This window comes from Lepisosteus oculatus, chromosome 7 (assembly GCF_040954835.1).
Source record: "Lepisosteus oculatus isolate fLepOcu1 chromosome 7, fLepOcu1.hap2, whole genome shotgun sequence".
In the NCBI taxonomy this organism is placed as follows: Eukaryota; Metazoa; Chordata; class Actinopteri; order Semionotiformes; family Lepisosteidae; genus Lepisosteus; species Lepisosteus oculatus.
Genome location: NC_090702.1, coordinates 831,815 through 854,006, shown reverse-complemented (window position 1 = coordinate 854,006; position 22,192 = coordinate 831,815). Strand labels below are relative to the sequence as shown.

The 22,192-nt window shown below is 56.3% G+C and overlaps 2 protein-coding genes across 2 annotated transcripts; both read left to right on the top strand.

The window, feature by feature from the left end:
- The first annotated feature begins 326 nt into the window (after positions 1-326).
- On the top strand, positions 327-13,500 carry LOC138240779 (uncharacterized). The gene is made up of 8 exons (XM_069191983.1): positions 327-1,392; positions 5,254-5,734; positions 7,870-8,085; positions 9,621-9,875; positions 9,963-10,193; positions 10,277-10,534; positions 12,252-12,484; positions 13,495-13,500. The coding sequence occupies exons 1-8, from the start codon at positions 1,342-1,344 to the stop codon at positions 13,498-13,500; spliced, it is 1,731 nt and encodes a 576-aa protein (XP_069048084.1). The 5' UTR covers positions 327-1,341.
- On the top strand, positions 10,283-21,189 carry LOC138240741 (receptor-type tyrosine-protein phosphatase H-like). The gene is given in 13 exon segments (XM_069191961.1): positions 10,283-10,534; positions 12,252-12,515; positions 13,495-13,591; positions 13,959-14,003; positions 14,798-14,879; positions 15,298-15,388; positions 16,681-16,757; positions 17,027-17,161; positions 17,292-17,414; positions 19,215-19,275; positions 19,278-19,374; positions 20,041-20,176; positions 20,696-21,189. Coding segments are annotated over 11 exon segments (1,023 nt in total). The 5' UTR covers positions 10,283-10,534; positions 12,252-12,515; positions 13,495-13,565; the 3' UTR covers positions 20,846-21,189.
- Positions 21,190-22,192: the final 1,003 nt, after the last annotated feature.

Sequence of the window (22,192 nt, the reverse complement as noted above, 5' to 3'; positions counted from 1 at the left end):
ATATGTCTTTGTTGTAAATGTCTGTAAATTTTGTTTTACTTTTATTTTTTGTTTTGTTTCATGTTAATTTTATTATTTTTATTTGCTTTGGTAACACTGATTGTACCCATCGATCATGCTAGTAAAGCACCTTGAATTGAATTGAATTGAGAATATCGCAGAGGCAGAGAGAGAGAATATCGCAGAGGCAGAGAGAGAGACTTGCTCTCCTGCTCACTAGGCAGGTGTGTGTGTGGACACACCCTTCTGCTCCGACACGCACAGGAGAGAGCAGGTGAGCAGCAGGAAAGTGTGACAGAGCGAGGGAGACAGAGAGAGGCACACACCGCACCGAGGCAGAGGAGCTGACAGGAGCACAGAGCACAGGACAGAGGCAGAGGAGGGTCTGGTCCACTGGGGACGAGCTGACAGCAGCACAGAGCACAGAGCACAGGACAGAGGCAGAGGAGGGTCTGGTCCACTGGGGACGAGCTGACAGCAGCACAGAGCACAGAGCACAGGACAGAGGCAGAGGAGGGTCTGGTCCACTGGGGACGAGCTGACAGGAGCACAGAGCACAGGACAGAGGCAGAGAAGGGTCTGGTCCACTGGGGACGAGCTGACAGCAGCACAGAGCACAGAGCACAGGACAGAGGCAGAGGAGGGTCTGGTCCACTGGGGACGAGCTGACAGGAGCACAGAGCACAGGACAGAGGCAGAGGAGGGTCTGGTCCACTGGGGACGAGCTGACAGCAGCACAGAGCACAGGACAGAGGCAGAGGAGGGTCTGGTCCACTGGGGACGAGCTGACAGGAGCACAGAGCACAGGACAGAGGCAGAGGAGGGTCTGGTCCACTGGGGACGAGCTGACAGCAGCACAGAGCACAGGACAGAGGCAGAGGAGGGTCTGGTCCACTGGGGACGAGCTGACAGGAGCACAGAGCACAGAGCACAGGACAGAGGCAGAGGAGGGTCTGATCCACTGGGGACGAGCTGACAGGAGCACAGAGCACAGAGCACAGGACAGAGGCAGAGGAGGGTCTGATCCACTGGGGACGAGCTGACAGGAGCACAGAGCACAGAGCACAGGACAGAGGCAGAGGAGGGTCTGGTCCACTGGGGACGAGCTGACAGCAGCACAGAGCACAGAGCACAGGACAGAGGCAGAGGAGGGTCTGGTCCACTGGGGACGAGCTGACAGGAGCACAGAGCACAGAGCACAGGACAGAGGCAGAGGAGGGTCTGGTCCACTGGGGACGAGCTGACAGGAGCACAGAGCACAGAGCACAGGACAGAGGCAGAGGAGGGTATCTGCAGGCTCGGCGTCGGTCTGGACTGCTCTGCAGGCCGCAGTGAGGAAGAATGCAGAGCTGGGTGCTGCTGTGCCTGTGTCTGTGGGGAGGCTGGGACTGGGTAAGTCAGCCCGGGGCTCGCCGGTCGCTCTCGCCCTGCGGGGGGCGGGCCTGTTCAAGAGCCGGGGTCCCCGGACAGGACACGCGAGAGCCATACACCGCCTTCAGCTTCACTGCTCGCTGGGGTGGGGGACAGCCCGACTCCTGGGGCCGGGGCTCAGTCGGGGCGCCCTGAGGGGGCACCTGCTCCTCAGCCTCGCCTGCTGAGCTCCGAGCGGGACTGGGGGCAGTCCGCCGTGTGAAATGTGGGGTAACGTGTACCCCTGGCTCGAGAGACAGCTGGCAAGGGGCCACTTCTCACAAGTGCGGCCTTGCCCATGTGCTCCGACCTGTACCCCTGAATCTGCACAGCACTGTGGGGTGTGGAATTTGGGGTAACGTGTGTTCCTGACTCTGAACAGCCCAGGGGGGTGTAGAATTTGGGGTAACGTGTGTTCGGTGTGGAATTTGGGGTAACGTGTGTTCCTGACTCTGAACAGCCCAGGGGGGTGTGGAATTTGGGATAACGTGTGTTCGGTGTGGAATTTGGGGTAACGTGTGTTCCTGACTCTGAACAGCCCAGGGGGGTGTGGAATTTGGGGTAACGTGTGTTCCTGACTCTGAACAGCCCAGGGGGGTGTGGAATTTGGGGTAACGTGTGCCCCTGATTTGTTGTTCCTGTTTCTCTGGGGCAGGAGTGGATCTGGAGAGCGCTGGACTGTAGGTCTAGTGTTTCCAGGTAACGAACACAGGAAGTCCTTTATGAGTCCAGACTCTCAGAGGGGCGTGACTCCATGGTGGTTTTGCACAGCTGAGACGGGTGTGTTCTACAGGAACCGGGCTTGAACTCTGTGGCCCAGGGAGAAGTTCAGTGAAGTGATGGGGAAACTGTGATCAGATCAAGGCAGGTGATCACAGGAGCTCAGACGTGGGGCTTTGTAGTTGTTCTGTAAAGGACGAACAATGGCATTATCAGAGAGCGAGGAAAAGAGGAAGAGAGATTAGGTAAATCACAAACCCACAGAGAGGTGACAGGAGGAGACAGCACTGCCTCACCCACTGGGAGACACACACAAGCACAACACAGACTGCAGAGGACAGGCTCAGTGACCGCAGGCTGGACACAGACACTGGACACAGGCAGACCTGGCTGGGGAACAGACTGTGAACTCAGTAATAAAAACACAGTGTGTGATTTCTGGTCCAGTCCAGTCTGGGTCACACTGTACCCCCACAGTCCAGAGATCGCCAGTCTGGGTCACACTGTAACCCCACAGTCCAGAGATCACCGGTCCAGTCTGGGTCACACTGTACCCCTCCAGTCCAGAGATCACCGGTCCAGTCTGGGTCACACTGTACCCCTACAGTCCAGAGATCACTGGTCCAGTCTGGGTCACACTGTACCCCTACAGTCCAGAGATCGCCGGTCCAGTCTGGGTCACACTGTACCCCTCCAGTCCAGAGATCACTGGTCCAGTCTGGGTCACACTGTACCCCCACAGTCCAGAGACCAGTGGTCCAGTCTGGGTCACACTGTAACCCTACAGCCCAGAGATCACTGGTCCAGTCTGGGTCACACTGTACCCCTACAGTTCAGAGATCACTGGTCCAGTCTGGGTCACACTGTACCCCCACAGTCCAGAGACCAGTGGTCCAGTCTGGGTCACACTGTACCCCCACAGTCCAGAGACCAGTGGTCCAGTCTGGGTCACACTGTACCCCCACAGTCCAGAGACCAGTGGTCCAATACTGTATTGATGATCACCTGTGGCTGACTGTGTGTGTTTTTGTAGTTTTTAGAGTCCTGGACAGACACTTCACTCATAGAGCAAGACGAGAGACTCACATTGTTTGCAGGGCTGTGTGTATTTCCGAGTGACGAGAAGGGGTTGTAAAATAATTTCTTTCTCACGAGGAACCAAAGATTTATATAATTTATCAGAAATACCACAGTAAAGATCAAGGACCCTGCTGATAACCAGTGCTGGAATGCCTGCGGTGTTTATCAGATTAGCCTTCTCTCTTTTCAACCTGTCATTTTGTGACCTGGTGTTTTACAGCACAGAATCCTGTGTGTTAAGTTGTCATTCCTGGTTTATTGTTAGAATTTAGTGTCATGTTCACACGACTATAAAGCAGTGTATTTCACCCTTACTTTAAACTGTTTAGTGTCTGTAATCAATTAGGATTTATAGCAGGGCTGTCCATTCCTGGTCCTGGAGGGGTCAGTCAGTGTGTCTGCAGCAGGGCTGTCCATTCCTGGTCCTGGAGGGGTCAGTCAGTGTGTCTGCAGCAGGGCTGTCCAGTCCTGGTCCTGGAGGGGTCAGTGTGTCTGCAGCAGGGCTGTCCAGTCCTGGTCCTGGAGGGGTCAGTGTGTCTGCAGCAGGGCTGTCCAGTCCTGGTCCTGGAGGGGTCAGTGTGTCTGCAGCAGGGCTGTCCAGTCCTGGTCCTGGAGGGGTCAGTGTGTCTGCAGCAGGGCTGTCCAGTCCTGGTCCTGGAGGGGTCAGTCAGTGTGTCTGCAGCAGGGCTGTCCAGTCCTGGTCCTGGAGGGGTCAGTGTGTCTGCAGCAGGGCTGTCCAGTCCTGGTCCTGGAGGAGTCAGTCAGTGTGTCTGCAGCAGGGCTCTCCAGTCCTGGTCCTGGAGGGGTCAGTCAGTGTGTCTGCAGCAGGGCTGTCCATTCCTGGTCCTGGAGGGGTCAGTCAGTGTGTCTGCAGCAGGGCTGTCCAGTCCTGGTCCTGGAGGGGTCAGTCAGTGTGTCTGCAGCAGGGCTGTCCAGTCCTGGTCCTGGAGGGGTCAGTGTGTCTGCAGCAGGGCTGTCCAGTCCTGGTCCTGGAGGGGTCAGTGTGTCTGCAGCAGGGCTGTCCAGTCCTGGTCCTGGAGGGGTCAGTGTGTCTGCAGCAGGGCTGTCCATTCCTGGTCCTGGAGGGGTCAGTGTGTCTGCAGCAGGGCTGTCCAGTCCTGGTCCTGGAGGGGTCAGTCAGTGTGTCTGCAGCAGGGCTGTCCAGTCCTGGTCCTGGAGGGGTCAGTGTGTCTGCAGCAGGGCTGTCCAGTCCTGGTCCTGGAGGAGTCAGTGTGTCTGCAGCAGGGCTGTCCAGTCCTGGTCCTGGAGGGGTCAGTCAGTGTGTCTGCAGCAGGGCTCTCCAGTCCTGGTCCTGGAGGGGTCAGTCAGTGTGTCTGCAGCAGGGCTGTCCATTCCTGGTCCTGGAGGGGTCAGTCAGTGTGTCTGCAGCAGGGCTGTCCAGTCCTGGTCCTGGAGGGGTCAGTCAGTGTGTCTGCAGCAGGGCTGTCCAGTCCTGGTCCTGGAGGGGTCAGTGTGTCTGCAGCAGGGCTGTCCAGTCCTGGTCCTGGAGGGGTCAGTGTGTCTGCAGCAGGGCTGTCCAGTCCTGGTCCTGGAGGGGTCAGTCAGTGTGTCTGCAGCAGGGCTGTCCATTCCTGGTCCTGGAGGGGTCAGTCAGTGTGTCTGCAGCAGGCTGTCCAGTCCTGGTCCTGGAGGGGTCAGTCAGTGTGTCTGCAGCAGGGCTGTCCAGTCCTGGTCCTGGAGGGGTCAGTCAGTGTGTCTGCAGCAGGGCTGTCCAGTCCTGGTCCTGGAGGGGTCAGTCAGTGTGTCTGCAGCAGGGTGTCCAGTCCTGGTCCTGGAGGGGTCAGTCAGTGTGTCTGCAGCAGGGTGTCCAGTCCTGGTCCTGGAGGGGTCAGTCAGTGTGTCTGCAGCAGGGTGTCCAGTCCTGGTCCTTCTCCAGTGTCCGTGTCACTCTTTGTCAGCGCTCTGACTGGCCCCCAGCCTCGTCTGCATCAGTAAACACCACGCAAGTCCCGTCCGGTGTCCGGAGCGCCCGGGAGCAGGGAGAGACCACCCTGGGGTCACCTCTCCCTTCTGTCTCTCCAGTGCGCCTCCGGCGTCACGGCGCAGTCAACCACAACCAGAGCCCCGAGCACCACAACTACAGCCCTGAGCACCACAACTACAGCCAAGAGCACCGCAACCCTGAGCACCACAACTACAGCCCTGAGCACCACAACTACAGCCAAGAGCACCGCAACCCTGAGCACCACAACTACAGCCAAGAGCACCGCAGCCCCGAACACCACAACTACAGCCAAGAGCACCGCAGCCCCGAACACCACAACTACAGCCAAGAGCACCGCAGCCCCGAACACCACAACTACAGCCAAGAGCACCACAACCCCGAACACCACAACTACAGCCAAGAGCACCGCAGCCCCGAACACCACAACTACAGCCAAGAGCACCGCAGCCCCGAACACCACAACTACAGCCAAGAGCACCGCGGCCCCGAACACCACAACTACAGCCAAGAGCACCGCGGCCCTGAGCACCACCACGGAGATGACCACCACCCCAGCTCGTGAGTACAGGGGAGGGTTACAGGGCACCCCAGGATCCTGCTCCGGCTCCAGCCTGGACCTGTGTCTGCGTGTCTGCGTGTCTGCGTGTGTCCTGTGATGGACTGGCCCTGGTGTGATGGGAAAAAAAATGGATTTTGGACAAACAGAGAGATATAAAGGCACAGTGTGGTAAAGCACAGCTCTTCCAGAGATTTACTGTAGTAAATCACTGTATTGTCACAGTGCGGTAAAGCACAGCTCTTCCAGACATTTACTACAGTAAATCACAGTATTGTCACAGTGTGGTAAAGCACAGCTCTTCCAGACATTTACTACAGTAAATCACAGAATTATCACGGTGTAGTAAAGCACAGCTCTTCCAGACATTTACTACAGTAAATCACAGTATTGTCACAGTGTAGTAAAGCACAGCTCTTCCAGACATTTACTACAGTAAATCACAGAATTGTCACGGTGTAGTAAAGCACAGCTCTTCCAGACATTTACTACAGTAAATCACAGTATTGTCACAGTGAGGTAAAGCACAGCTCTTCCAGACATTTACTACAGTAAATCACAGTATTGTCACAGTGTGGTAAAGCACAGCTCTTCCAGACATTTACTACAGTAAATCACAGTGTTGTCACAGTGTGGTAAAGCACAGCTCTTCCAGACATTCACTACAGTAAATCACAGTATTGTCACAGTGAGGTAAAGCACAGCTCTTCCAGACATTCACTACAGTAAATCACAGTATTGTCACAGTGAGGTTAAGCACAGCTCTTCCAGACATTCACTACAGTAAATCACAGTATTGTCACAGTGAGGTAAAGCACAGCTCTTCCAGACATTCACTACAGTAAATCACAGTATTGTCACAGTGAGGTTAAGCACAGCTCTTCCAGACATTCACTACAGTAAATCACAGTATTGTCACAGTGTGGTAAAGCACAGCTCTTCCAGACATTTACTACAGTAAATCACAGTATTGTCACAGTGAGGTTAAGCACAGCTCTTCCAGACATTCACTACAGTAAATCACAGAATTGTCACGGTGAGGTAAAGCACAGCTCTTCCAGACATTTACTACAGTAAATCACAGTATTGTCACAGTGTGGTAAAGCACAGCTCTTCCAGACATTTACTACAGTAAATCACAGAATTGTCACGGTGTAGTAAAGCACAGCTCTTCCAGACATTTACTACAGTAAATCACAGTATTGTCACAGTGTGGTAAAGCACAGCTCTTCCAGACATTTACTACAGTAAATCACAGAATTGTCACGGTGTAGTAAAGGACAGCTCTTCCAGACATTTACTACAGTAAATCACAGTATTGTCACAGTGAGGTTAAGCACAGCTCTTCCAGACATTCACTACAGTAAATCACAGAATTGTCACGGTGTAGTAAAGCACAGCTCTTCCAGACATTTACTACAGTAAATCACAGTATTGTCACAGTGTAGTAAAGCACAGCTCTTCCAGACATTTACTACAGTAAATCACAGTATTGTCACAGTGAGGTAAAGCACAGCTCTTCCAGACATTCACTACAGTACATCACAGTATTGTCACAGTGTGGTAAAGCACAGCTCTTCCAGACATTTACTACAGTAAATCACAGTATTGTCACAGTGAGGTAAAGCACAGCTCTTCCAGACATTCACTACAGTAAATCACAGAATTGTCACGGTGTAGTAAAGCACAGCTCTTCCAGACATTTACTACAGTAAATCACAGTATTGTCACAGTGTAGTAGAGCACAGCTCTTCCAGACATTCACTACAGTAAATCACAGTGTTGTCACAGTGTGGTAAAGCACAGCTCTTCCAGACAGTTACTACAGTAAATCACAGTATTGTCACAGTGAGGTAAAGCACAGCTCTTCCAGACAGTTACTACAGTAAATCACAGTATTGTCACAGTGTGGTAAAGCACAGCTCTTCCAGACAGTTACTACAGTAAATCACAGTGCTGTCACAGCTCACACAGGTAAGTACTGCAGTAAATGGTGGTGTGATCCCAGCGTGATGCAGGAAGAGGACCGCTGTGAGACAGCTGTACTGGCGGGTCACCGGTCACCGCGCTGGGACAGAGAGGAGGACAGGAAGTCCAGTGAGCCAGCTGAGGACTGACCACTCATTCTCACCCTCAGCCAACTGCACCACCCAGTGGACCGTCACTACGACCACCATTGTGGGGGTCACCCAGGGGGGCTTCACTAACGCCACGGCCACCGGGAATGGGAAGAATTGGACTGAACCCCTACAGAACCGAACCTTCACCTTCACGGACCTCAGTCCAGGCTGCACTTACAATATCACCCTCCACCAAGGAGCCTCAGACCACTGCTTCTCCACTTCCACAACAGGTGAGGGGGTCTCCAATAGCCCCCCCTCTCTCAGGGCAGTGTTCATGTACTGGAGTGTCCAGTCAGTGTGTCTGTATTAACCCCTCTCTCTCTCAGGGCAGTGTTCATGTACTGGAGTGTCCAGTCAGTGTGTGTGTATGAACCCCTCTCTCTCTCAGTGCAGTGTTCATGTACTGGAGTGTCCAGTCAGTGTGTCTGTATGAACCCCCCTCTCTCTCAGTGCAGTGTTAATGTACTGGAGTGTCCAGTCAGTGTGTGTGTATTAACCCCTCTCTCTCTCAGTGCAGTGTTCATGTACTGGAGTGTCCAGTCAGTGTGTCTGTATGAACCCCTCTCTCTCTCAGTGCAGTGTGTCTGTATTAACCCCTCTCTCTCTCAGTGCAGTGTTCATGTACTGGAGTGTCCAGTCAGTGTGTCTGTATGAACCCCTCTCTCTCTCTCAGTGCAGTGTTCATGTACTGGAGTGTCCAGTCAGTGTGTGTGTATTAACCCCTCTCCCTCTCAGTGCAGTGTTAATGTACTGGAGTGTCCAGTCAGTGTGTCTGTATGAACCCCTCTCTCTCTCAGGGCAGTGTTAATGTACTGGAGTGTCCAGTCAGTGTGTCTGTATTAACCCCTCTCTCTCTCAGTGCAGTGTTCATGTACTGGAGTGTCCAGTCAGTGTGTCTGTATGAACCCCTCTCTCTCTCAGTGCAGTGTTCATGTACTGGAGTGTCCAGTCAGTGTGTCTGTATGAACCCCTCTCTCTCTCAGGGCAGTGTTCATGTACTGGAGTGTCCAGTCAGTGTGTCTGTATTAACCCCTCTCTCTCTCTGTGCAGTGTTCATGTACTGGAGTGTCCAGTCAGTGTGTCTGTATGAACCCCTCTCTCTCTCTCAGTGCAGTGTTCATGTACTGGAGTGTCCAGTCAGTGTGTGTGTATTAACCCCTCTCTCTCTCAGTGCAGTGTTAATGTACTGGAGTGTCCAGTCAGTGTGTGTGTATTAACCCCTCTCTCTCTCAGTGCAGAGTTCATGTACTGGAGTGTCCAGTCAGTGTGTCTGTATGAACCCCTCTCTCTCAGTGCAGTGTTAATGTACTGGAGTGTCCAGTCAGTGTGTCTGTATGAACCCCTCCCTCTCAGGGCAGTGTTCATGTACTGGAGTGTCCAGTCAGTGTGTCTGTATTAACCCCTCTCTCTCTCAGTGCAGTGTTCATGTACTGGAGTGTCCAGTCAGTGTGTCTGTATGATCCCCTCTCTCTCTCAGTGCAGTGTTCATGTACTGGAGTGTCCAGTCAGTGTGTCTGTATTAACCCCCCTCTCTCTCAGGGCAGTGTTAATGTACTGGAGTGTCCAGTCAGTGTGTGTGTATGAACCCCTCTCTCTCTCAGTGCAGTGTTCATGTACTGGAGTGTCCAGTCAGTGTGTGTGTATTAACCCCTCTCTCTCTCAGTGCAGTGTTCATGTACTGGAGTGTCCAGTCAGTGTGTCTGTATGAACCCCTCTCTCTCTCAGTGCAGTGTTCATGTACTATAACTTGCTTTTCTTTTCTCAGTTGCATCTATGGTTTCAAATCTGACACTGGACTCTGCGGTCACTGACAGTCTCAGTGTGTCCTGGACCGGAGCTCCTGGCTGTGTGACTGGGTACACTGTGTCCGTGAACCAGACGAGTCGCGTCTCTCAGCTGCTTCCGAACGAGACCCAGCTGTCCATCGGCGATCTGACTCCTGGCACAGTGTATGAGGTCAGAGTCGTCACCATGGGACAGGGAGAGCGCTCCGCCCCAGCCCCCCTCCTGGCCAGCACAGGTGAGGCTCGAGTGCGGCCGTTCGGCCTCTGAGCCCCCAGTGTCCAGTCCCCGGACCCTTGACCGCGGCTGTCCTCTGCCCTTGCAGCCCTGGACTGCGATGCCCAGAACTGGACAGTCGGCGAGAGCTCCCTGCAGGTGGAGGTCCCGCAGGGGTCCTTCCAGAGAGCCTCTGCCGTGAGGGGGAACAGCTCGGCCCTCAACGCCTCTTCCACGGGCAGCACGGCCACCTTCTCCGGGCTGGAGCCCGGCTGCACGTACGCAGTGGCGCTCTGGAGCCGCCTGGACACCAGGCTGTGCGAGACGGAGCGGAGCCTGAGTGAGTGTCCCCCCTCCGGCGCACGCTGGTCTCCTCTGGAACCGGCCTGCCTGTCCCTGACAATGCGCCACTGTCTGTTACAGGTGCAGAGCCTGTGTCTGATGTCTCAGTCCGCTCCTTGAGCACCACTGCGCTGGCCGCCAGCTGGCCGGGCGCCAGGGGCTGTGTCAAACAGTACAGAGTGTCGGTCAGTGGCCCTGACCTGCAGATCTTCACCAAGACCACTACTGGCACTGCTCTGGACATCCCTGACCTGCAGCCTGGCTGTAACTACACTGTAGGGGTCACCACTGAGGGGGAGGGCAGAGACTCCACTGAGGTCACCAGCACAGCCGCTACCGGTGAGTCACCAGTTATAACAGCACAGTGACAGTGATCACCACTGTCTGACTGTCTGGTCTGTAGCACTTCAATATCACCCAGACTGGACCAGTGATCTCTGGACTGTAGGGGTACAGTGTGACCCAGACTGGACCGGTGATCTCTGGACTGTAGGGGTACAGTGTGACCCAGACTGGACCGGCGATCTCTGGACTGTAGGGGTACAGTGTGACCCAGACTGGACCGGTGATCTCTGGACTGTGGGGTTACAGTGTGACCCAGACTGGACCAGTGATCTCTGGCCTGTAGGGGTACAGTGTGACCCAGACCGGCGATCTCTGGACTGTAGGGGTACAGTGTGACCCAGACTGGACCGGCGATCTCTGGACTGTAGGGGTACAGTGTGACCCAGACTGGACCGGAGATCTCTGGACTGTGGGGTTACAATCGTCCTGAGTTAGAGCAGATTCAGTGTGCAGCAGCGTCTTCCGAACCAGCTACCTTGTCTCTCTCTCTCTCTTTTTCCCAGCTGCCATCACTCTCACATGATAAACAGTATTTTTCTCACAGTGACCCTGGGACTGTCCACTGTCCAGAGACCCCCTGTCTCTCTGCAGACTGACTGATTCTCTGTGACAGTGACCCTGGGACTGTCCACTGTCCAGAGACCTCCTGTCTCTCTGCAGACTGACTGATTCTCTGTGACAGTGACCCTGGGACTGTCCACTGTCCAGAGACCTCCTGTCTCTCTGCAGACTGACTGATTCTCTCTCACAGTGACCCTGGGACTGTCCACTGTCCAGAGACCTCCTGTCTCTCTGCAGACTGACTGATTCTCTCTCACAGTGACCCTGGGACTGTCCACTGTCCAGAGACCTCCTGTCTCTCTGCAGACTGACTGATTCTCTGTGACAGTGACCCTGGGACTGTCCACTGTCCAGAGACCTCCTGTCTCTCTGCAGACTGACTGATTCTCTCTCACAGTGACCCTGGGACTGTCCACTGTCCAGAGACCTCCTGTCTCTCTGCAGACTGACTGATTCTCTGTGACAGTGACCCTCGGACTGTCCACTGTCCAGAGACCCCCTGTCTCTCTGCAGACTGACTGATTCTCTCTCACAGTGACCCTGGGACTGTCCACTGTCCAGAGACCCCCTGTCTCTCTGCAGACTGACTGATTCTCTGTGACAGTGACCCTGGGACTGTCCACTGTCCAGAGACCCCCTGTCTCTCTGCAGACTGACTGATTCTCTCTCACAGTGACCCTGGGACTGTCCACTGTCCAGAGACCCCCTGTCTCTCTGCAGACTGACTGATTCTCTGTGACAGTGACCCTGGGACTGTCCACTGTCCAGACACCCCCTGTCTCTCTCACATGGATGATCCAGTAGCTCCCCTCCCTGGTCGATATCCCAGCCCGGCTCCTCTCAGTTGGAGGATGATGGGAGTGAACGACCAGGCGAGCTCGAGGTGGGCAGGCGGAGTCAGCGCCCAGTCGCCGTGCCAGCAGCGCAGCAGCAGGGGGCGACACTACGGGGTCTGATCCGCTGTGCAGGCGCCTCGCCGTCGCCCCCTGGCTGTGGAGCGGGGAGTGGCAGTCCGTAAGGGAGCCGCGGACTGCCGCGCAGCTGGGAAGCCCACAGCGCTGGGGTGCAGCGGCCCGGCCAGGCGCGAGCCCAGCGGGGAGCAGGGGGGGGGGTCCCCACGAGCCTCACCGCCTCCGTCTCTGTGCTCCAGACCCGGACAGCGTGGGCTCCCCGTCCTGCCAGCCCCTCTCGGGGGGGTACAGCCTGCGCCTGAGCTGGACGGCGCCCAGGGGCGTGTGGACGGGGCTGGAGGTGAGGGTCTCGGGGAGACCCCCGCTGCAGGAGGTTGGTCACCAGGACTGGGTGGACATCACCGGACTGCAGCCGGCCCGGGATTACGACATCGCAGTGACCACCCTCTCTGGGACCCGGAGGAGCACCGCGGTCAGCTGGAGGTGCCAGACAGACCCCACTGGTGAGTGGAGACCCCACCAGGAAACACTGGATTTGTGCCAATTAACACGGCGCAGTGTTACTCACAATTACGCAGAAACAAAGACACAGAGTCAGCCTGTAAGCAGAGAGAACCCCCTTCTCTCTCAGCCCTGTGTCCAGTCAGTGTGTGTGTATGAACCCCTCTCTCTCTCAGTGCAGTGTTCATGTACTGGAGTGTCCAGTCAGTGTGTGTGTATTAACCCCTCTCTCTCTCAGTGCAGTGTTCATGTACTGGAGTGTCCAGTCAGTGTGTCTGTATTAACCCCTCTCTCTCAGTGCAGTGTTAATGTACTGGAGTGTCCAGTCAGTGTGTCTGTATGAACCCCTCTCTCTCTCAGTGCAGTGTTCATGTACTGGAGTGTCCAGTCAGTGTGTGTGTATGAACCCCTCTCTCTCTCAGTGCAGTGTTCATGTACTGGAGTGTCCAGTCAGTGTGTGTGTATTAACCCCTCTCTCTCTCAGTGCAGTGTTCATGTACTGGAGTGTCCAGTCAGTGTGTCTGTATGAACCCCTCTCTCTCTCAGTGCAGTGTTCATGTACTGGAGTGTCCAGTCAGTGTGTCTGTATGAACCCCTCTCTCTCTCAGTGCAGTGTTCATGTACTGGAGTGTCCAGTCAGTGTGTCTGTATGAACCCCTCTCTCTCTCAGTGCAGTGTTCATGTACTGGAGTGTCCAGTCAGTGTGTGTGTATGAACCCCTCTCTCTCTCAGTGCAGTGTTCATGTACTGGAGTGTCCAGTCAGTGTGTCTGTATGAACCCCTCTCTCTCTCAGTGCAGTGTTCATGTACTGGAGTGTCCAGTCAGTGTGTCTGTATGAACCCCTCTCTCTCTCAGTGCAGTGTTCATGTACTGGAGTGTCCAGTCAGTGTGTGTGTATGAACCCCTCTCTCTCTCAGTGCAGTGTTCATGTACTGGAGTGTCCAGTCAGTGTGTCTGTATGAACCCCTCTCTCTCTGTAGGAGTGATAGCAGGCTCAGTGATTGGAATTCTGCTGCTGGTCATTCTTGTGGTCTTCCTTGTGCTGTTCGTTATGAGGAGACAGCCTGACCCGATGAGGTACGTGCTGCCGTCTGTGAGGTGGGGCTGGAGGTGAGGAGGTGAAAACAAACTAGGTATCGCCTTCAACAGCATGGCTTGGCAGCGCGTTCCACGCCCCCGCCGCCCTTAGTGTAAAGCAGCCCATGCTGTCCGGGTTAGAGGAAGCTCGTTCCAGACCCCAGTTTTAAATGCCCCCCCCCCACGCAGCCGCCACCCGTGTCCTCGGGTTCGACCCCCTGTCGTTCGTTGTGCGGCCACCGACCCGCGAGGCGAACGGTCTCCTGAAGCCGGATCGGACCCCACCGGTGCCCCAGGTGAACACCTTTCAGCTGTGCGGGTCGGGCCCTGATCGGGCGACTCTCACCCCCCCCCTCCCTCTCTCCAGGTGGAAGACCTTCGGATTGTCCCGCCTGACCGGCCGGAACATGCAGTGAGTCCAGCACGCCGGCCTCTGCTCGCCCGGGTTTCTGGGGGTGTCCCCCAGTCCCCACACACCTCGACCACAGCTGGCCACTGGGGGCAGTGCAGCACCGTTCAGGGTCCTGGGGGAGCAGGAGTCTATCCCAGCAAGCAATGGGGCAAGGCAGGGTACAGCCTGGGTGGGACGCCAGTCCATCACAGGACGCACACACACACACACACACACACCAGGGCCAGTCCATCACAGGACACACACACACACACACACACACACACACACACCAGGGCCAGTCCATCGCAGGGCACACACACACACACACACACACACACACACACACACACACACACACACACACCAGGGCCAGTCCATCACAGGACACACACACACACACACACACAGGGCCAGTCCATCACAGGACACACACACCAGGGCCAGTCCATCACAGGACGCACACACACACCAGGGCCAGTCCATCACAGGACACACACACACACACACACACACACACACACACACACACCAGCATGTCTGTGCACTTTGGGAGTAAAACCACGGGGAGAACATACAGACTCCACCCAGACAGCACCCCAGGAATCGAACCCGAGCGATGCCAACCTCTCTGCCCCTTGATATCCCAGCACTCTTAATGTAACGATCCCCACACGGGAGTGCGGCTTTTAGTCCTGCACCAGTCCGTTCATCAGGCCGTGAGAGCCCTGTGGGCTCGGACCGGGACAGAGGGGTGTGGTGGCTCCCCGAGAGCCTCCGGTCGGTAACTCTGTGATCCGTGCTCTCCTGCGCAGGAACGTTCCCCTCGGGACATTCGCAGACCACGTCGAGCGCATGAGCCGCGACGAAGACAAGGACTTCAGCACGGAATACGAGGTGACGTCTCTGTGTGTCTCAGGGTCTCCCTGTCTCTGTGTGTCTCAGGGTCCGTCTGTCCCTGTGTGTCTCAGGGTCCGTCTGTCCCTGTGTGTCTCAGGGTCCGTCTGTCTCTGTGTGTCTCAGGGTCTGTGTGTCTCAGGGCCTGTCTGTCCCTGTGTGTCTCAGGGTCCGTCTGTCTCTGTGTGTCTCAGGGTCCGTCTGTCCCTGTGTGTCTCAGGGTCCGTCTGTCTCTGTGTGTCTCAGGGTCTGTCTGTCCCTGTGTGTCTCAGGGTCCGTCTGTCCCTGTGTGTCTCAGGGTCCGTCTGTCTCTGTGTGTCTCAGGGTCCGTCTGTCTCTGTGTGTCTCAGGGTCTGTGTGTCTCAGGGCCTGTCTGTCCCTGTGTGTCTCAGGGTCTCTCTCTCTCTGTGTTTCTCAGAGCCTCAGTGATGTCGGAACAGAACAAACCTGCAAAGCAGCTTCGACTCCAGACAACAAGGCTAAGAATCGATTCACAAACGTCCTGCCCTGTAAGTCTGTCAGGTGCTTAAGTCCAAATATCATGGAGGAGGTGATCAGTACTGCAGATCTCCAGGTGTCAGTGTGAGCAGGAGTGTGGAGGAGGTGATCAGTACTGTAGATCTCCAGGTGTCAGTGTGATCAGGAGTGTGGAGGAGGTGATCAGTACTGTAGATCTCCAGGTGTCAGTGTGAGCAGGAGTGTGGAGGAGGTGATCAGTACTATAGATCTCCAGGTGTCAGTGTGAGCAGGAGTGTGGAGGAGGTGATCAGTACTGTAGATCTCCAGGTGTCAGTGTGAGCAGGAGTGTGGAGGAGGTGATCAGTACTGTAGATCTCCAGGTGTCAGTGTGAGCAGGAGTGTGGAGGAGGTGATCAGTACTGTAGATCTCCAGGTGTCAGTGTAAACAGGAGTGTGGAGGAGGTGACCAGTACTGTAGATCTCCAGGTGTCAGTGTGAGCAGGAGTGTGGAGGAGGTGATCAGTACTGTAGATCTCCAGGTGTCAGTGTGAGCAGGAGTGTGGAGGAGGTGATCAGTACTGTAGATCTCCAGGTGTCAGTGTGAGCAGGAGTGTGGAGGAGGTGATCATTACTGTAGATCTCCAGGTGTCAGTGTGAGCAGGAGTGTGGAGGAGGTGATCAGTACTGTAGATCTCCAGGTGTCAGTGTGAGCAGGAGTGTGGAGGAGGTGATCAGTACTGTAGATCTCCAGGTGTCAGTGTGAGCAGGAGTGTGGAGGAGGTGATCAGTACTGTAGATCTCCAGGTGTCAGTGTGAGCAGGAGTGTGGAGGAGGTGATCAGTACTGTAGATCTCCAGGTGTCAGTGTGAGCAGGAGTGTGGAGGAGGTGATCAGTACTGTAGATCTCCAGGTGTCAGTGTGAGCAGGAGTGTGGAGGAGGTGATCAGTACTGTAGATCTCCAGGTGTCAGTGTGAGCAGGAGTGTGGAGGAGGTGATCAGTACTGTAGATCTCCAGGTGTCAGTGTGAGCAGGAGTGTGGTGGAGGTGATCACTACTGTAGATCTCCAGGTGTCAGTGTGAGCAGGAGTGTGGAGGAGGTGATCACTACTGTAGATCTCCAGGTGTCAGTGTGAGCAGGAGTGTGGAGGAGGTGATCAGTAGACTTTAGATCTACAGTGTGAACAGACTGCAGATCTAGAGAAAGGTATAGACATTGTTGAGAATGGTGTAGTTTTCTCCTGTTTCTACCATAGGGTGGGTGTGAAATGCTGGAATTGAAATGAATCTGATAGTAGGACAGAACACAGCAGTGACTGGAATCTCTAATGTCTGTTCCCTCAGATGACCGGTCACGTGTTAAACTCAGCCTGATAAATAATGACCCTCATTCAGATTATATCAACGCCAACTACATGCCTGTAAGTCTTCTGTCATGGGGTGTAACATCAAAGATCTCATTCAATCATTTCCTCTCTACCCTGTGCTTTTGTGTTACTCTCAGTGCAGTGTTAATGTACTGGAGTGTCCAGTCAGTGTGTCTGTATGAACCCCTCTCTCTCTCAGTGCAGTGTTCATGTACTGGAGTGTCCAGTCAGTGTGTGTGTATTAACCCCTCTCTCTCTCAGTGCAGTGTTCATGTACTGGAGTGTCCAGTCAGTGTGTGTGTATTAACCCCTCTCTCTCTCAGGGCTACAGCAGTAAGAGGGAGTATATCGCAGCTCAGGGTCCTCTCCCGAACACAGTGGTAGATTTCTGGAGGATGATCTGGGAGCAGAGGGTGGAGGCTGTGGTCATGCTGACTAGCTGCATGGAGGGAGGCAAGGTGAGCCGGCTGCAGATTGCACCTGCAGGTGGAGGAGTGTGTGAGAGTCTGCAGACCCTTCATGAACGGTCTCCACCGCCCGCCCAGACAGACACACAGAGTGTGCTGCTTGACTCCCCTCTCCGCGCAGGTGAAGTGTGAGCAGTACTGGCCCCTGGACTACACCCCCTGCACGTATGGGGACGTCTCGGTCACCGTCAGCTCGGAGACGAAGGACAGCGACTGGACCCTGAGAGACTTCACTGTCAAACACGTCAGTGCCCCTGCCCTTGTCCCTGCCCTTGTCCCTGCCCTTGTCCTTGTCTCTGTCCTTGTCTCTGTCCTTGTCCCTGTCCCTGCCCTTGTCCCTGCCCTTGGCTTTGTGTCACGCCTTGCCCTTGTCCCTGTCCCTGCCCTTGTCCCTGTCCCTGCCCTTGTCCTTGTCCCTTGCCCTTGTCTCTGCCCTTGTCTCTGCCCTTGTCCCTGTCCTTGGCTTTGTGTCACGCCTTGCCCTTGTCCCTGTCCCTGTCCCTGTCCTTGTCTCTTGTCCCTTGCCCTTGTCCCTTGCCCTTGTCCCTTGCCCCTTGCCCTTGTCCCTGTCCTTGGCTTTGTGTCACGCCTTGTCCCTGTCCCTGTCCCTGTCCCTGTCCCTTGTCCCTGCCCTTGTCCCTGTGCACCTGCCCCTGGCTCTCGGCTTCGCCCTGCCGCGCCCTGCGCGTGTGTCAATCGCTCCCTGGACCGGCCGCAGCGCTAACGAGCTCCCATCTCATCCCGCGTGACGAGAAGCCACCGACTGCCCACCGGACCGGACCCCGTAGTCGGGGCTTCGGCGAGGCCAGGTGGGCTTCCGGTTGTGGGTTCGAATCCCGAGCGGGACGCTGCTGCCCTCCCTGCGGGATTTTATTCCGAAGAGGATTCCAGCGCCACCCCGTCCTCCGGTGCCTCACGGGGCAGGAGCGCTCTGCTTCCTGAAAGCCTGGCCCGGGGCAGGTCCGCCGCCCCTCGTCTCGAACCCGTGGCGCTCCGAGCGGCCCACGAGATCCGGGCCACACGGCGTGACGACCCGGGCGGGCGGGGCGTCGGTCCCGCCTGCGCCCTCGGCCTCCTGGGGCGTTTTAGACCAGAGGTGGCTCCCCGTCCACCCCCGGGCCCACACTGGGCGGTCCGCAGTCCCTGCTGGGTTTCTCTCCGCCCTGCTCCGGGTTCTGGCCTCTGTTCTGCCCCCGGCTGGCTCGGGTCTGGGGTCTGGGGTCTCGGGTCTGGGGTCTGGGGTCTGGGGTCTGGGGTCTCGGGTCTCGGGGTCTCGGGTCTCGGGTCTGGGGTCTGGGTCTCGGGTCTCGGGTCTCGGGTCTCGGGTCTCGGGTCTCCGGTCTGGGGTCTGGTGTCTGGGGTCTGGCGTCTCGGGTCTGGCGTCTCGGGTCTCGGGTCTCGGGTCTCGGGTCTCGGGTCTCGGGTCTGGGGTCTGGGGTCTGGGGTCTCGGGTCTGGCGTCTGGCGTCTGGCGTCTGGCGTCTGGCGTCTGGCGTCTCGGGTCTCGGGTCTCGGGTCTCGGGTCTCGGGTCTCGGGTCTCGGGTCTCGGGTCTCCGGTCTGGGGTCTGGGGTCTGGGGTCTCGGGTGGGGTCTGGGGTCTGGCGTCTCGGGTCTGGGGTCTGGCGTCTCGGGTCTGGCGTCTCGGGTCTCGGGTCTCGTGTCTAGGGTCTGGGGTCTGGGGTCCCGGGTCTGGGGTCTGGGGTCTGGCGTCTGGCGTCTCGGGTCTCGGGTCTCGGGTCTGGGGTCTGGGGTCTGGGGTCTGGGGTCTGGGGTCTCGGGTCTGGGGTCTCGTGTCTCGTGTCTCGTGTCTCGGCTCTGGGCTCTGCTCGCTCCCTGCTGCGGCCTGACCGCCTCTCGGGCCGTACCAGCCTGTCCTCTCCCTGCACCCTCCTGCTGTCTCCTGCCCTGTCGCTTCTCTTCGGCAAGACCGGCGGTTCTGAGCCTCGCGGAACCCACCGGCCGAACCCGGAGCGAAGCCGGGTTCCCTTCTCCTTCCACCGAGCTGCCCAGCGCGACAGACAGTGACCAGCTCTCCCTGCGCCAGCAGGTCAGCGCCGAGACGCGCACGGTCAAACACTTCCACTTCGTGGCCTGGCCGGACCACGGACACCCCTGTCCACAGAACCGGTGACCCGGTTCCGAGGGCTGATCCGACAGCACATAGAGAGGAGCTGCACAGGTGTTCCAACACTGGTCCACTGCAGGTACTGTGTGTCTGTATGAACCCCTCTCTCTCTCAGTGCAGTGTTAATGTACTGGAGTGTCCAGTCAGTGTGTCTGTATGAACCCCTCTCTCTCTCAGTGCAGTGTTAATGTACTGGAGTGTCCAGTCAGTGTGTGTGTATTAACCCCTCTCTCTCTCAGTGCAGTGTTCATGTACTGGAGTGTCCAGTCAGTGTGTCTGTATGAACCCCTCTCTCTCTCAGTGCAGTGTTCATGTACTGGAGTGTCCAGTCAGTGTGTGTGTATTAACCCCTCTCTCTCTCAGTGCAGTGTTCATGTACTGGAGTGTCCAGTCAGTGTGTGTGTATTAACCCCTCTCTCTCTCAGTGCAGTGTTCATGTACTGGAGTGTCCAGTCAGTGTGTCTGTATGAACCCCTCTCTCTCTCAGTGCAGTGTTAATGTACTGGAGTGTCCAGTCAGTGTGTCTGTATGAACCCCTGTCTCTCAGTGCAGTGTTCATGTACTGGAGTGTCCAGTCAGTGTGTCTGTATTAACCCCTCTCTCTCTCAGTGCAGTGTTCATGTACTGGAGTGTCCAGTCAGTGTGTCTGTATGAACCCCTCTCTCTCTCAGTGCAGTGTTAATGTACTGGAGTGTCCAGTCAGTGTGTCTGTATTAACCCCTCTCTCTCTCTCTCTCTCTCGCAGTGCTGGTGTAGGGCGGACAGGTACTTTAATCGCCCTGGATGTTCTCCTGCAGCAGATGGAGGAAGAAAAGACACTGGGGGTCAAAGCCTTTGTCCACAAGATGAGGCTCCACAGGCCTCTCATGGTGCAGACAGAGGTGAGACCAACACTGTGATACAGATACTGTATACTGTCACACAGTAACGGACTGATAGACCTACTGATACACTCTCTTAGTGCAGTGTTCATGTACTGGAGTGTCCAGTCAGTGTGTGTGTATTAACCCCTCTCTCTCTCAGTGCAGTGTTCATGTACTGGAGTGTCCAGTCAGTTTGTGTGTATTAACCCCTCTCTCTCTCAGTGCAGTGTTCATGTACTGGAATGTCCAGTCAGTGTGTCTGTATGAAGCCCTCTCTCTCTCAGTGCAGTGTTCATGTACTGGAGTGTCCAGTCAGTGTGTGTGTATGAACCCCTCTCTCTCTCAGTGCAGTGTTCATGTACTGGAGTGTCCAGTCAGTGCGTGTGTATTAACCCCTCTCTCTCTCAGTGCAGTGTTCATGTACTGGAGTGTCCAGTCAGTGTGTGTGTATGAACCCCTCTCTCTCTCAGTGCAGTGTTCATGTACTGGAGTGTCCAGTCGGGGTGTCTGTACTAACCTGGCCGTCTCCGTGTTCAGGTTCAGTACATCTTCCTGCACCAGTGTCTGCTCAACGTCCTGCGGTCCAGGGCGGCGCCGGGGCGGGAGGAGATCCAGTACGAGAACACGCTCTACATGAACGCCGCCGCGCTGCAGGAGCTCGGCCCGCCCGGCCAGGACGCCTGCTGAGGCCCGCGAGACGCCCGCGAGACGACCGCGCTTCGCCTGGCCCTGCTTCTGATCCGCCCTCTCCTCTAGCTCTGCAGCCCTTCAACCCTCTTGCTGGTCCTGTGACTCGCAGCCCGCGGGTCCCGGGTCCGAACCCGGCGTGGGGAACCTTCTGCGTGGAGCGCGCACGTTCTCCCAGGTGACCTCCCAGCTGCCTCGGACACACTGCCCCGCCCGCGCCTGACCGCTGCGATCCTCATCCCCCCATCATGCCTCTCTGCAGGGGGGGCAGCTGAACCCCCAGGACTGGTCCTGATGCTCCGTGCCCGACTCTCGGAGAAGATCCCACCTCCCGCTCCCCTGGACACACAACACACACACACACACACACACACACACACACACACACACACACAACCAGGGCCAGTCCATCGCAGGACACACACACACACACACACACCAGGGCCAGTCCATCGCAGGACACACACACACACACACACTCACACTCACACTCACACTCACACTCACACTCACACTCACACTCACACACACACACACACACACACACACACACACCAGGGCCAGTCCATCGCAGGACACACACTCACACTCACACACTCACACACTCACACACTCACACACTCACACACTCACACACACACACTCACACACACACACACACACACTCACACACACACACTCACTCACACTCTCACACTCACACTCACACTCACACTCACACTCACACACACACACACACACCCCATCAGTGTTTCTGGGCGGTTGCCGGTTGCTGTAAAACAAACGCCCGGCCCGAAACGAGGGGACCCGTGGACTGGACTGGAGTGGACGAGACAGGACAGGCCGGCCCGGCCCATCGCCACCTCATCAGAACCGGCGGAACCGGCGCCGGGATCACGGGCCAGATCGCAGCTCCGTCTGCTGCTGCTGTGACCCAGCCGGGCCGGTTCCACGGCCTGCAGCTCAGGAGGACACGGGTGGGACACCCCACACCCACGGGGCACCGAGGAGCGGCTTTTTTTTTCTTCTCTTTAACCGAAACGCGTGTTTGCGGTCCTGGGGCGCGGGGCTCCCAGTCACGAACCGGCAATAAATAATTCCTCTTCCCGCGACGGCAGCGCCCCCTGGTGCCCTGGTTTTCATTTCAGTCGGCGTGTCGGAGTGTGTGTCGTGCGTCACACTCCCCCCCGAGCTCCAGTACTCCCCCCGTGCGAGACTCTGCAGCGCCCTTACAGACCTGCTGCTCCACAGGGGATAATAATAATAATAATAATAATAATAATAACTGCTTACACTTATATACCGCTCTTCTGGACACTCCACTCAAAACGCTTTACAGGTAATGGG

Bases quoted from the DNA above. Each gene is read 5' to 3' on its own strand.
- LOC138240779 (XM_069191983.1), top strand. From the start codon at position 1,342: ATGCAGAGCTGGGTGCTGCTGTGCCTGTGTCTGTGGGGAGGCTGGGAC. The intron at 1,393-5,253 runs GTAAGTCAGCCC...CTGTCTCTCCAG, and splicing joins TGTGGGGAGGCTGGGACTGG to TGCGCCTCCGGCGTCACGGC. The intron at 10,194-10,276 runs GTGAGTGTCCCC...TGTCTGTTACAG, and splicing joins CGAGACGGAGCGGAGCCTGA to GTGCAGAGCCTGTGTCTGAT.